We start from the raw sequence: 14,725 nt of genomic DNA, 5'->3' as shown, positions 1-14,725 counted from the left end.
AGACATATGAAAAAATGCTCAAGGTCAGAAATCATTAGAGAAATGCAAATAAAAACCACAATGAGATACCACCTCACCCGGGTCAGAATGGCTATCATCAATACATCAACAAACCACAAGTGATGGTGAGGATGTGGATAAAAGGGAACCCTCGTGTACTGTTGGTGGGATTGCAGAGAGTAAGTTTGTTATTATTTTCCATTGGAGTTGGCGTCTGGTAAAAATAGGTGTATGTTTGGAGTAGTATTTAGGTGAAAATGTAGTACTTCTGAAAATATCTTTCCGAAGAATAATAAAAGTAGATAATATTTATAGAGCAAGTACCCTCTCTGCTAACAACTGAACAATTCTATGAAGTGAATGGTGGTATTCCTGTTGATGGAAGAAGAAACAAAGGTTCAGAGAAGTCAAGTAACTTGTGTGAGGTTGCACAGCTTATTTAAGCAGCGAAGCTAAGATTCAAGCCGAGGTCTGTTTAACTGAGACCATGCCCATGTCATTACGTTGCTGTCCTGCTCTTAAATCCTCATTCCCATCCAGACTCGTCCTAGTTGAAGAGGGTGAATTTACCATGGTAATTTGAATTAGAGACAGTGAATTACTGAATTACTTGATCTTTGGCAAGTTATTTAATCTTTTTCATCCCATTTCTCACATGGATAATGCTGCCTGGCTCCCAGGATTATAATGAGGACTAAATGAGATGATGTATGTGAAAATACATCATGAACCTTAAAGCCGTATACTAATATTTGGTGGTGTATTATTAATCCTGTCATTATTACACACTTTAACATACTTATTCAGCTCCTTGAATATTTCTTTGCTCTTGTCCTTTTTGACTAAGCAGCATAGCAGCTTTTAAAGTACCATAATGACTGCATTTCATTAATAAGAAAAGTATTTCTGTTGGTGTAAAAAGTTCAGATAATCTTAACATAAAAAACATTAGAGCAATACAGTTTTACCTGAAGAAGTATGCTTAATTATTTAAAACTTTCCTTTCTTACTCCTAGTTCCTTCTCCACTACAAATTCTCACTCTGTAATATTTCTTTGAAATATTTCCAAAGTTAAGGTTGAAACTTTATGATGGCTTATTTCTAATAATTGATATTTAATGGCGATAAATAGTACGTTTGGTCAGAACTACGTTTTTGAACCAAGCCTTATATACGCACAACGTGTTCACCACTGGAAAATTAGTTCTTCCGTGAATGCAGCTGCAGCTTTGTGTTTAATGTGGTTTTTAACTAGAGATTGACTGGCAATTGCTTCCATATGAGTATTGCCTTCTACATGAAGAAGATAACCGTTCCCGTTTCTTGAAATCCTTGATGCTTAATGTGTAGTTTAAATCCTTGTCAAGAGAATGGTGCTATTTCTTTTCAACTAGGTAAAAGTCCAAGAGGATCAGGGTGTTTCATTGCAGTGAAAAAGTCAGTTAGTAGCACTATAGAATTGCACTAAACTTTCAAAACATGCTTTGTTCCTCCGATATAAAATATTCAACAGCCTCTTTTGAAATGGTAGAGTTTAATGACAAAAAACTATGCAAGAGTCTTAAATTTACAACATAGGGTATTAACTAGCCAATGTAGCTGAACACCTGATTTTTTTTTTTATTATGAAATCATTAAATCATTATCTTTGGTAATTTTTTATTTTTTTGTTGGTACTGAGAGTAGTAATATATATTTCTTTTTATGATAACCAACTTTATAGTGTTGTATAATTCAATTCCAAAACAGTAATGTTCTTTTCTAACTGCTGTATTAACCAGAAAGTAAAATACTATATCTTGTAAATGGCCTCTTTTTGAATTAGCTAACCTATTGCTCAAATGAATGTGTGCCATTCTTCCTCACAGGCACTGTGGCTTTGGAGTTAGATTTGGGTTCAAATTTCAACTCTAGGACTTTTTTATTAAAACATTGGACAACAAGTTAACATATTTGCACCTGTTCCTTCATAATCTTTAAAATGTGTATGCACATGCTTCTTTCTCAGTGTAGTTGGCAGAATCAGATAAGCTAATGTGACCATACGAGGTGTGATCAAACAATACAGTGAATGTTTAAGTAAAAAAACAGTATTAAAGTGAAAGACACATTGCCATTAACTGCCCTCAAAATACTCCTCCTCCCTTCAAACACACTTATCCCTTCATTGTTGCCACTTTCTGAAGCAGTTTTGAAAGTCCTCTTTCGTGAGTGTCTTTAGTTGCACTGCCGTGCCCCATTGTCCGGAATCATTTTGACTTTGAGGAAGAGCCAGAAGTTGCACGGTGCTAGATGTGGTGAATAAGGTGGATGAGGACACACGGGAATGTTTTTATTTGACAGAAATTGCCATATACCAGAAGCGACATGTGACACAGCGTGTTGTCATGATGGAGGATGATTTACGGCACACTTTAAAACACATCTGCTCTCAACCGTAGCTCACACCTGACGGACTGCATGAGACAAGTTGAAACCTGTCACACACTGTTACTAAGATTCGACACACTGCTTCCAGTATTGAAGATCCCTTGCCTTCTTCCCATTGGATGCACTTAGCAGCAGCATTCACCTTATGTCTTGATCACAATGGAAATGCTCTGTGTCACACGTCACTTCTGATACAGAATTTTCTGTCAAATAAAAACATTGCGATGTATCCTCATCCACCTTATTCACCAGATCTGACACCGTGCGACTTCTGGCTCTTCCCCAAAGTCAAAATGACCATGAAAGGTAAACATTTTGAATCAATTCAGGACATCGAGGCAGCCACGACAGTGCAACTAAAGGCAAGAAAGAGGAAATCCAGAACTGCTTCAGAAAGTGGAAAGAACGATGGGATAAATGTGTTCGAAGCGAGAAGGAGTATTTTTGAGGGGAATTAATGGGAATGTGTCTTTTATGTAATAATTTTGTTTTATTTACACATTCACCATGTGTTTTGATCACACCTCGTAGTTCCTAAATAACAAAGTGCTATATGAACAATATTTTGACAGTTGCTCATTTATGGTAATTTGCCAATAAAAATAATTTAGAGTACTTGGTTTTGAACAATATCTCTTCCACGTAATAAATTTTCAGCATTAGTTGTACATTTAAGAAACATCCAATAGTATGATAATATAAACTTTACAGTTTAGAATGCAAGGATGAGCCACTCTTCTATACATTGATGGCATGAATCAAACATTTTGTGTTATATATATATGTAAATATATATATGTATTTCTACATTCTAAATGATATAGGTGTGTGTTTTTATAGGTTTGCCTGAATCCATCATTGCAGCTGCATGTTCAAGAAGTGGCCAGAGGGTTCTGCATGTTGATTCGTAAGTTTATCAATAGTAGCATTTTAATACTTCCTAATATCTGTACAGAATTAAAATTTAAATACACACGTGTATGTGTGTATATATTGATATACACACATATATATATATACGTCATATATAAACTTAAGTTAGAAAAATTGTTAGAATTGTTCAGTTTTCATCAAAAACACGTGAAATATATAGTATATAAATTTTACTGTTATACTCTGAAACAGTGATATTTCCTTTGAAAATAAACCAAATGTACCATAATTATTTTTCACATGAGTGATTTTGTTTTATCAATGATAAATAATTCTCCAAGAGGCCTGGAAACCTCACACCTGCCCTTTTTCTTATACTCGTACATTTGTGTGGGTGTATACAACCTGTATATACAACTTTATTTTAGGCTTTATATTTGATTGCTAAAAGAATGCAGCTAATACGTTTAGTGTATGTGGTTTTCTTAAAATCAATCAAAATTTAAACTATTAAAAAACTCTCAACTAAGAAAAAAATCTATTTTGATTTTCTCTATTTTCCTTAAATGTGATTGATTGTAAAAAGAAAGTTAATGGAAAATTCAAATTTAACGTAAAGCATACTTTAAATCTCTCCAGTCCTGCTTCTTCCTGAAACAAATCTGTAACTTTGTACATATCTATTTAGTGCTTTTGAACATTGTATCTTGGCACTTTAATTGTTCATTAAATTTGAATAGAAAAGAAACAAGAAGAAATGAATTTTTTTATTTACTGTTAGATATTAACTGCAATGTTTTTCAGAATATCAGAATTAGAGAATAACTAGGTTTGTTATGCTTTATACCGTGTTTCTCTGAAAATAAGACCTAGCTGGCACATCAGCTCTAATGTGTCTTTTGGAGCAAAAATTAATATAAGCCCGGGTATTACATTGTATTATATTGTGTTATATTGTATTATACATGGTCTTACATTATAGTAAAATAAGACTGGGTCTTATATTAATTTTTGCTCCAAAGGATGCATTAGAGCTGATTGTCTGGCTAGGTCTTATTTTCAGGGAAACACGGTAGTGCTTTCTCATATATTATCCCATTGTAAATATGTAGGAACACAAAAAGTGATATTAGTTCATTTACACTTAACCCTTTCTAAATTTAGTTTGAGAGCATACGAACTCTTTAGTAATTGGATGAAACTTCTAAATTAAATTAGGTTCAGGTTTTAAATGAGTCCTGCTCTTGCACTTCTCTTTCACTGTTATATGAGGTCTGACAATTAAGTTCGTGAATTTGTTGCAATGATGTTGCTAACCTTTTTTGATATCAGAGGGATTATTCATCATGAATTTGTACCAACTGGACAAATAGTTAACCAAGTTTACTATTTGGAAGTGCTGAAATGGCTGTGTGAAAAAGTTAGACGACCTGAACTTTTCACATCACAACAATGCACCAGCTCACACGGCACTGTCTGTGAGGGAGTTTTTAGCCAGTAAACAAATAACTGTATTGGAACACCCTCCATACTCACCTGGTCTGGCCCTCAATGACTTCTTTCTTTACCCAAAGATAAAGGAAGTATTAAAAGGAAGACATTTTGATGACATTCAGGACATCAAGAGTAACACGATGACAGCTCTGATGGCCATTCCAGAAAAAAAAAAAATTACTTTGAAGAGTGGACTGAGCACTGGCGTCGGTGCATAGTTTTCCAATGTGAGCACTTCGAAGGTGACCGTAGTGATAGTCAGCAATGAGATATGTAGCGCTTTTTCTAAGATGAGTTTGCGAACTTAATTGTCAGACCTCATATACATAGCTGCTTGTATTAATATTTTAATTCAGTCTTTTTGACATATCATGGATTCACATGTGGAAAAATCTGCCACACTATAAGCCCAGGTACTGGGCCAGTGTGATTTAAAAGCTCAATAAACAAAAGTATAAATTCAAATTTATTTCTGACAATGTTAATTAACCTAAAATTTAAAATAATACTTAAATTTCCGAAAGTTGTTATTTTTTGTGCTCACACTTTACGCTACTCACCATATCTATTTTTGTACACGTGTTATGTAGTTGAATAACCATCACAGGCACGTGAGGTAGGTGGTGTTATCCTAATTTAACAAATTGGGAAAATGAGGCATAGAGAAGTTAAGTAATTTTTCTAACATTACCCAGCTAGTGCTTATCTAACTTGAAATTTGAATTTGTTTTATGTTTTCTTATTCTGAAACCTGAGGTCTTCCAGAATGAAAAATGTTTTAGAAATCACATAGGATTTGGTGATATACCAATATAATGTTTGATTAGAAATATAAGAAGCTAAATCTTATTTTGATAAACAGTGAATTGATTAGAAAGGGCTTGATAATGTGGCTACCTTAAGATCTTATAGCTTAGTAAAATAGTTATTTCAAGTGAGAAAATGTTTTTTCTGTTTTAGATCCTCAGATTTGGGGGCTTTCTGAAAGTGTAGAAACATCTAGGAATTGATTTATAAGACATTTTTCGGCTATGAGCCAGGTTTAAATATTCTCTCATTTTTATTCATTTTAGCATTTAAGGCTCTTCGTAGTCCCGGTTAATCTTTCCCAGCCCTATTTTTCATGTCAGATTTAAATGTATAATAGTACCATATGTCTCTGTTCCATGGACATACCTTCCCACGGTTTTTAAAATAATTTTTTAAATATGTTTTTTTAAATTTTCAATTACAGTTGACATAGAATATTATAATAGGTTCAAGTGTACAATGTAGTGTTTAGATATTTTTATAATTTACGAGGTGATCACCCTGATAAATCAGTTCCCCTATGACACCATATGAAGTTATTGTTATAATACTGGCGTCCCAAGAAAATGTACACATTTTAAGAGATGTTATGTATGTATTTCGAAATTGAATTGAATTATGGTAGCATTGTGTAGTATGACATTCGCTTAAAAGATGGCATTAATCAAATGAATGCTAGTGTCATTCATTGTATTACAATTTTAGTAGTTTTTTCCTTTCTTAAAATGTGTATACATTTTTTTGGCACCCTCTGTATTATTGACTGTAGTCCTTATGCGATACTTTACATTCCCATGACTATTTCGTAACTACCAATTTGTACTTCTTAATCCCTTCCTCTTTTGCACCCATCCCCCCACCTCCTCCTATCTGGCAATCCTCAAAATGTTCTCTGTATCTCTGAGTTTGTTTCTGTTTCGTTTGTTTGTTTGTTTTTTTAGATTCCACATATTAGTGAGATCACATGGCATTTGTCTTTCTCTGTCTGACTTACTCCACTCAGCATCCTCTAGCTAGGTATATCAGTGTTGCTGCAGATGGCAAGGTTTCATTCTTTTTTGTCTGAGTAATATTCCATTGTATATATGTACCACCTCTTCTTTATCCATTCATTCATTAATGGATAGCCAGGTTGCCTCCATATCTTGGCTATCGTAAATGCTGCAATGAATATATGGATGCACATGTCCCTTTGAGGTAGTGTTTTGCGTTCCTATGGCTAAATACCCAGAAATGGGATTACTGGGTTCCTCTTTGCTCTTGACATAGCCTTTGTTTTAAAATCTGTTTTGTTTGGTAGAAGTAGTGCTACCCCAGCTTTTTTTGTGTTTGCATTTTCATGAAACTTTTTTTTCCCATCCCTTTACTTTCAGCCTGTGTTTGCTTTCGATCTGAAGTGTGTTTTAGGCAGTATATGTAGGTGTCTTCTCTTCTTTCTTTCTTTTTTTAAACTTTTATTTATTTTAAGTATGTTTTTTTCAGGACCCATAAGCTCCAGATCAAGTAGTTGTTTCAGTCTAGTTGTAGAGGGCACAGCTCACAGTGGCCCATGTGGGGATGGAACCTGCAACCTTGGTGTTGTGAGCACTGTGCTCTAACCAACTGTGCTAACCGGCTGCCCCGGGTCTTATTTTCTCATCGTTCAGCCACCCTATGTCTTTTGATTGGAGCATTTAATCCATTTACATTGAAAGTAATTGTTGATAGGTATGTAGTTACTGCCATTTTATTACTCAGATTTTTTATTTCTTTTTGTTGTTGTTGTTCTTAAAGGAGTCCCTTAACATTTCTTGTAATACGGTTTTGGTTGTGATGAACTCCTTTAGCTTTTTCTTGTCTGGGAAGCTATTTAACCTGTCTTTCTATTCTAAAGGATAGTTTTGCTAAGTAGAATAATCTTGGTTGTAGGTCCTTGCTTTTCGTCACTGAGTATTTTGTGCCAGTACATTTTGGCCTGCAAAGTTTCTGTTGAGAAATCAGGTGAGAGTCTTATGGGATCTCCCGTGTAGGTAACAAACTGTTTTTCTCTTGCTGATTTTAAGATTATTTCTTTGTCTTTAACCTGTGGCATTTTAATTATGATATGTTTTGGTGTGGGCCTCTTTGGGTTCATCTTGTTTGGGACTCTCTGTGTTTCCTGGGTTTGTATGTCTATTTCCTTCACCAGGTTTGGGAAGTTTTCCGTCATTCGTCCTTTTTTATTATTATTAAAGTTTATTGTGGTGACAGTGCTTAGTAAAGTTACATTGCTTTCAGGTATACAATTCTGTAATACATCATTTGTATATCACATTGTGTGTTCACCACCCAGAGTCAGTTCTCCTTTCATCACCATATATTTCCTTGTTCTCTTTTTCTTCTGATACCCCTGTGATGCAAATGTTGTTATCCTTGATTTTGTCCCAGAGGTCCCTTACACTATCCTCATTTTTTTGTATTCTTTTTCCTTTTTCCCGTTCTGATTGGGTGTTTTCTGCTACCTTATTTTCTAACTCGCTGATTCGATCCTCTGCTTCACCTAATCTGTTGATTCCCTCTAATGTATTCTTTATTTCAGTTACTCTGTTCTTCATTACTGACTGGTTCTTTTTTATGTTTTCTATTCCATTTTTCTGTTTCCTATCTCTTTGTTGAAGTTCTCCCTGGTATCATTTAGCACCCTTATAACCATTGTTTTGAACTCTGCATCTGGTAGATTGCTTGTCTACATTTTGTTTAGTTCTTTTTTGGAGCTTTGTTCTGTTCTTTCATTTGGGACATGTTTCTTTGTCTCCTCATCTTAGCTCTCTTCCTGTGTTTGCATGTATGTATTAGGTAGAGCTGCTATGTCTCCTGGTCTTGACAGAGTGGTCTTATGTATTAGGTGTCCTGTGGGCCTCAGGGATAAGAGTCTCCCTGGTCACCAGAGCCAGGTGCTCCAGGTGTATCCCTTGTGTGGGTTGTGTGTGCCCTCTTGTTGTAGTTGAACCTTGGTTGCTGTTTGCCTGTTAGTGGTACGGATTGATCCTCGGGCTGACTGGTTGTGAGGGCTGGCCATGACTGCAGTGAAGGAGCTGTTGTGCAGTGGCTGACCCTACAGAGCAGGATTTGCTTTAGCAGGTCTCTGGTGCCTGCCCAGTCTGCCCTTTGGGTGTGTTGTCCACAGAGGCCTTCAGGTATTACTTTGGCTTCATCTGTAGCCAACCACTGGGTTTGCCAGCCCTGGGGTCTCTGGGAGGATCACTGCCAATGGCGAAGTTCAGCTGCAGCCTGTGCCCTGTCCAGGGCCACCTGGCATGTGCCACAAAGCAATCTGCAGATTGCTGCCACTTGCACTGGATTTGGAGGTGCCTTGGAGAGGCTAAGCTGTGAACTGAGGGTGGCTGCCACTCATACCGGGCTTGGGGCTGCTTAGCAACAGCTACGGGGCATGCCGAGGCTAGACACTGCTTATTTGGAGTTTGTGAAGGTTTGAGAGATTTTAAGAAAGTCTGTAGCATGAACCAACATAGGCTGTTTGTATGGAAAAGCCACTGGGAAGTGCTTGCGTGGGCCAGCAATTTGGGTGGGGCAGGGTCTCAGTGAATCACGAGGGCAGGGTGAACTTTGTCAGCTTGGTTCATGGAGACTCAGAGGCAGCACTCGCCTCTGTTTGCCTGCTGTGCGGGGTAGGGCCCGACACAGAAGCAATGCCTTCTGCCGGCCTTTCTATCTAGAAGAAAGCTGCCTCTCCAGCCCTCGCCCTAAACTCAGACAACTCAGTTCCTCCCCGTGTGTTCCTACCTTTCAAGCTGTTGCCCCAGCGCTGGAGCTCAGAGTGAGTGAGTCTGTAAGTGAGTAAGTCCTTGTGGAGGCCCTTAAACAGGAGCACCTTAGACTCCAGCTTCCTCAGTCTCACTCAGCCACAATCTTCACTGGTTTTCAAAGGCAGAAGTTATGGAGACTTCTCCACCCGGCATTGGAACCCTGGGCTGGAAAGCCTGGTGTGGGGCTGGGACCCCTTGCTCCTCCGAGGGGGAACCTCTGGAGCTGAGATATTCCCCTGATTTTTAACTGCCACACGCAGGTGTGGAACCCACTCATTCTGCATCTCTGCCCCTCATACCAGTCTCGACTTGGCTTGTTACTTTATGTCTTTACTTGTAGGACTTCTGTTTAGCTAGACTTCAGGGGATTCTCAATGATGGTTGCTCTGTAGTTGTAATTTTGATGTCATGAGAAGAGGCAAGCACATGTTTACCTACTTTCTCATCTTGACCAGAAATCTTAAAATAATTTTTAAATCATGGTAAAAAAAAAAAAGAAAACGTAATAAAATTTGCCATCTTTACTATTTTAAGCATACAATTCACTAGTGTTAAGTATATCCATATTGTTGTGCAACAGATCTCCAGAACTCTTCATCTTGCAAAACTGAAACTATACCCATTAAGTGATAACTCTCTATTCCTCTTCATTGTAGCCCCTGGCAACCACCATTCTACTTTGTCTCCATCAATCTGACAACATACTTCATATAGTTGGAATTATACCATATTTGTCTTTTTGTGACTGACTTATTTCACATAGCATAATGTGCTTAAGGTTCGTCCATTTTTGTATCATGTGTCAGAATTTCCTTCTTTTTAAGAGTGAATAATATTCCTTTGTATGTATTATACCCTACCCATTCATCTTTGATAAACATTTGGGTTACTTCTACCTCTTGACTATAGTGAATAGTGCTGCTATGAACATGGGTGTGCAAATATATCTTTAAGACCCTGCTTTCAGTTCTCTTGGATATATACCCAGAATTGCGATTGTTGGATCATATGGTAATTCTATTTTTAAGTTTTTGAGGAACCTCCATACTGTTTTCCATAGCAGCTGTATCATTTTATATTCTCACCAACTGCCCCTTCTTTGGCTCCACTGGGAAGTTGTGTATGGATTTTTTAGCCAGAATGCCTGGGTTCAAATCCTGGTTTCTCCCCTTACTGTGTAAACGTTGACAAGTTATTTAACCTTTCTGTACCTCACTTTCTTGATGTAAAAGGATTAACAATATTACTTTGTTAAGATTATTTATAGGATTAAATAAAATAATCTATGTAATGGTTTTATAACAATTCCTGAAACATAGTAAACCCTCAGTAAATGTTACTCTCACAATACTGCTGCTATTGTTACTACTAGGTATAAACAGTGAAGCCAGAGAAAGGAGTAGCTAATCATGCCTGGGAGGTTTATGGAAAGTGTCATAAAGATAACATTTGAGCTGAGTCTTGAAAGCTGAGTAAGAATTTAATGAAGAGTTAGAGCATTCCAGAAAGAGGAAACAGATTGAAAGGACATGTCATGCTAGGTGAATGGTGAGAATTTTAGTATGACTGAAAGGTTGGCTATGTTTGTAGGATTCATGAGAGTTTGAAACTGGTAGATGACTGGAACCATTTTGTGGAGGCCTGTTTACTAAGGTGGGGGTGTTGAATCTTTAAAATCTTTATGTCTTTCCTGTACACTCGTTATATCCTGTCAGCTCTACTCTAAAACATAACCAAAATTAAATGAGTTTTTTCTGTCTTCACTCCTCCTTCCAGTTCGTTCCACCATCGTTTACCAAAAATGTCCTCATTGGTCTCTGTTTTCACTTACTGCCCTCGGTGTTTGGCCTCTTCCTCCTTTCTAATTGCATCACATATGTTTCTCTCCCTTGCTTGCTCACTGTGCTCTGCTATAGCTGTAATTATGCACTCTTTTTTATTCTTAATATTATTTATGCTTTTATTTTTATTTATTTCTCCTTGATTTCTCTTGCTAGATATTTGTCTATATTACTAGTTTTTTAGAAGAACCAGCTTTTGCTTTTTTGTTTCCTTATGTGGTATCTTTGTTTCCGATGGAATTAATATCTACATTTATCTTTATTATTTCCTTCTACTTTTTTTGGCTTGAAATCACTTGTTCTTTTTCTAATTTCTTGATTTAAACTCTTAGTTCTTAATATTTAAGCCTCTTTAATATAATAATTTATGATTCTAGTTTCCTCTTAGGCATCATATTAGCTGTCTTCATGAGTTTTAGATATTTTGTTATAGCTAGTATGATTTCTTCTTTGGCTCATTAGTTCTTTAGAGGTATGATTTTAAATTTCCAGATACATTTTTTTTAAAATTTCAATATCTTAATTGAATTTATAATTTTGAGCACTCATGACAAAACTTGAAAATGAGAAAGTTAGAAAAAAAGTTGTAGTGTGTCTCCTCTCTCTTCCTCCCTTTCTACCCACATTCCCAACTCCCGGAAACAGCTCCTGTTACCTTTTGTATGTTCTACAATACTCTGTCCAGCTAAATAAGTTGCAGAAAAATATGTAAGTTTTTATTATATGCATATTAGATTCAGTGTAGCAAAAGTTGTACTGAGCAGTTCCAACACCAACAATCCCTCGTGTTGCCTTTTTATTCCATACACAGCTCCTTCCTCTGCCTCCCATTACTAACCCCAGCAACCACTAATTTGTTTTTTAGCTCAATAATTTTGTCATTTTTGACAAAAATATGGTATTCTATATTATATATCATAGTTTTTTAAGCATTCATCTGTTGAAGGTCATTTTGGCTGATTCCAGTTTTTCGTTGTTAAGAATATAATTGCTGTGTGAACACTCTTCCATAGATTTGTGTGTGTGAACTTACATTTTTATTTTGCTGGGATAAAGGCTGAGGCATGCAGTTGCTCAATCATATGGTAATGACGTGTTTAGTTGTTGCTTTTTTTTAAGAAACTGCAAACTGTTTTCCAGAATCCCTCTACCATTTTATAGTCCCACTGGCAATGTAGAAGTAATCCAGTTTCTCTGCATCTTTGCCAGCATTTGGTGTCACTATTTTTTTGGTGTAGTGATATCTTATTGTGATTTTAATTCATACTTCCCTAATATCTAAGGATGTTGAACATTTTTCGTGTGCTTATTTGCTATCTGTATCTCTTCTTTAATAAAATGTCTTCATATCTTCAGTCTATTTTCTAATTGGATTGTTTGTTGTCCTATTGAGTTTTGAGAGTTTATTATACTTTCTAACCAAATAAATTTTTTAACTTTATCTTTTTGGTAATTGGTTTCTAATTTAATTACATTATTGTCAAATAATGAGCTCTGCATGATATCAGTTATTTGGTATTTGTGAGAATTGCTTTATGGTTTCAAGCTATATGACTCCATGTAGCATAAAAATAATGTTTTTGTTATTGTTGGATATGGAGTTCCACATGTTCATTAGATCAAACTTGTTGATGTTCAGAATTCTATTATCTGATTAGTTAATTGTGAAGGTGTATATTATAATAAAATCTCCTTTACTGATTGTGGAATTCTTATTTTTTATAATTCTATTCATTTTTGCTTTATGTATTCTGAGTGTATATTCATATGGATGTTTAGATTTAGAATTATGATATCCTTACTAGTTACCTTATGTTTTTTCCCTCTGACAATGCTTTTCCCTTGAAGTCTGTTTTGTATGATATTACATAGTGACATTAGGTTTTTTTGTTTTTTGGTTTTCCCTGATACATCTTTTCTGTCCTTTTATTTTGGCTCTTTCTGTTTCTTTTTGTTATAGACATGTCTCCTGCAAATAGCATGTAACTAGATTTTATTGTCTTAATTCAATCTGGGAATCTGTATTTTAACTGAATTTAGTCCATTTACGTGTATTGCAATTCACTAATATTTGGATATATTTCAACCTTCGTATTTCTTGCTTTCTCTTTTCTTTGTTTTTCTTCTCTCGCCTTTCTACCTTTTATTGAATAGAGGTATGCTTATACCATGTTTGGAGTTACAGATGAAATTTATATTCCTATAGAATAGAATAATTAAATTTTTCACATATATATTCACATTAAAGTCTTAAGCTAATCAAAGCACATATTCTCAAGCAATACAAGGGCTACCCTCTCATGTGTATTGTTATCTAGCATTTTGGTGATACTTTGATTTGTATACCCCTTTTAGTTGTTATTTATTTATTTATTTATTTATTTATTTTACAGTCAATGCTTATTTAGATGTTTACCCGTTTTGCTTACAATCCATGTTTACCAGTTTTTTGTTTGACTTGATTTGTTTGTTTGCTTACTCTTCATTCTGGGGCCAATATCCTGCTTCCTGAAGTTCTTTCAACCTGGGTTTGTTAGTGGTAAGCTCTGTCTTTGTCTACTAATGCTTGTATTGCACTTTCAATATCCAGTTATATATAGTTTGTTGTGTAAGTAGACATTGAGAGTGATTTTCTCTCAGTGCTTTGTCCTCTGGCTTCCTTTGTTGCTGTTGAGAAATGTTTTTTTGTAAATACATTATTTTCTTTTTGATTGCTTTAATATTCTTATGTATGTCTTTATAGTTTTACAGTCTTACTCTTATCTCTCTGGATGTTGATTTTACTTCAGATTTTCCTGTTCAGAACTCATTTGGTTTCTTGAAATCAAATGCCTTTTTTTCTTTTTTTTTGGTGGGAAAATTCTCAACTGTTTCTTCAAACATTACCTCTCTCATTCCTTCTTTTGGAAATTCTCATATGTGTTGAGCAGTCTCTTTCTACTTTTTATGCCTCTAAATGTCTCTTTTATATTTCTCATCTTTTTTATCTTTTTTTCATAAGAGGAAATAAAACTAATATACAGAAAAATGTTTAACTCAGTAATGATGAAGGAAATAAAATAAGGCATTTTTTATTTATCAATTTTCCAAAGTTAAAAAAGATACCTACATCAAGAGGACATATGCTAAAGTAGACACACCGGTGGCTATTATGAGGGTACATAATTACAACAACTCTTGGATGTCATTTATTAATCATTTTTTTATCTTTGATATTGCATTCTGGGTAATTTACTTGCCTTTATTTAGTTCTGGGGTTACAAACTATGGCCCACAGATCAGCTACTTGTTTTTGTAAATAAACTCTTATTGGAACTCAACCATATGTATTTATACATAATACTGTTTACATACTGACTATGGCTGCTTTCACATTACAAAGACAGACAGAATTAAGTAGCTGCAACAAAAACTCTGTGGTCTGCAAATCCTAAAAATTTACTATCTGGCCTTTTATAGCAAATGTTTGCAAATTTCTAGTTTGTTAATTA

The 14,725-nt window shown here is 35.4% G+C and overlaps 1 protein-coding gene across 1 annotated transcript in view; it reads left to right on the top strand.

Moving 5' to 3' along the window:
* The window catches only part of CHM (CHM Rab escort protein), a 191,528-nt gene that overhangs the window by 22,414 nt on the left and 154,389 nt on the right, over window positions 1–14,725 (top strand). Inside the window, exon 2 of the mRNA XM_019717433.2 lies at window positions 3,272–3,338. Within this exon, the coding sequence (XP_019572992.2) occupies window positions 3,272–3,338 (67 nt within the window). The remainder of the gene's footprint in view (window positions 1–3,271; window positions 3,339–14,725) is intronic.

Source organism: Rhinolophus sinicus, chromosome X (genome assembly GCF_036562045.2).
Source record: "Rhinolophus sinicus isolate RSC01 chromosome X, ASM3656204v1, whole genome shotgun sequence".
Lineage (NCBI taxonomy): Eukaryota > Metazoa > Chordata > Mammalia > Chiroptera > Rhinolophidae > Rhinolophus > Rhinolophus sinicus.
The sequence above is the reverse complement of the archived record's forward strand: the minus strand, read 5'-3'. Positions and strand labels throughout refer to the sequence as shown.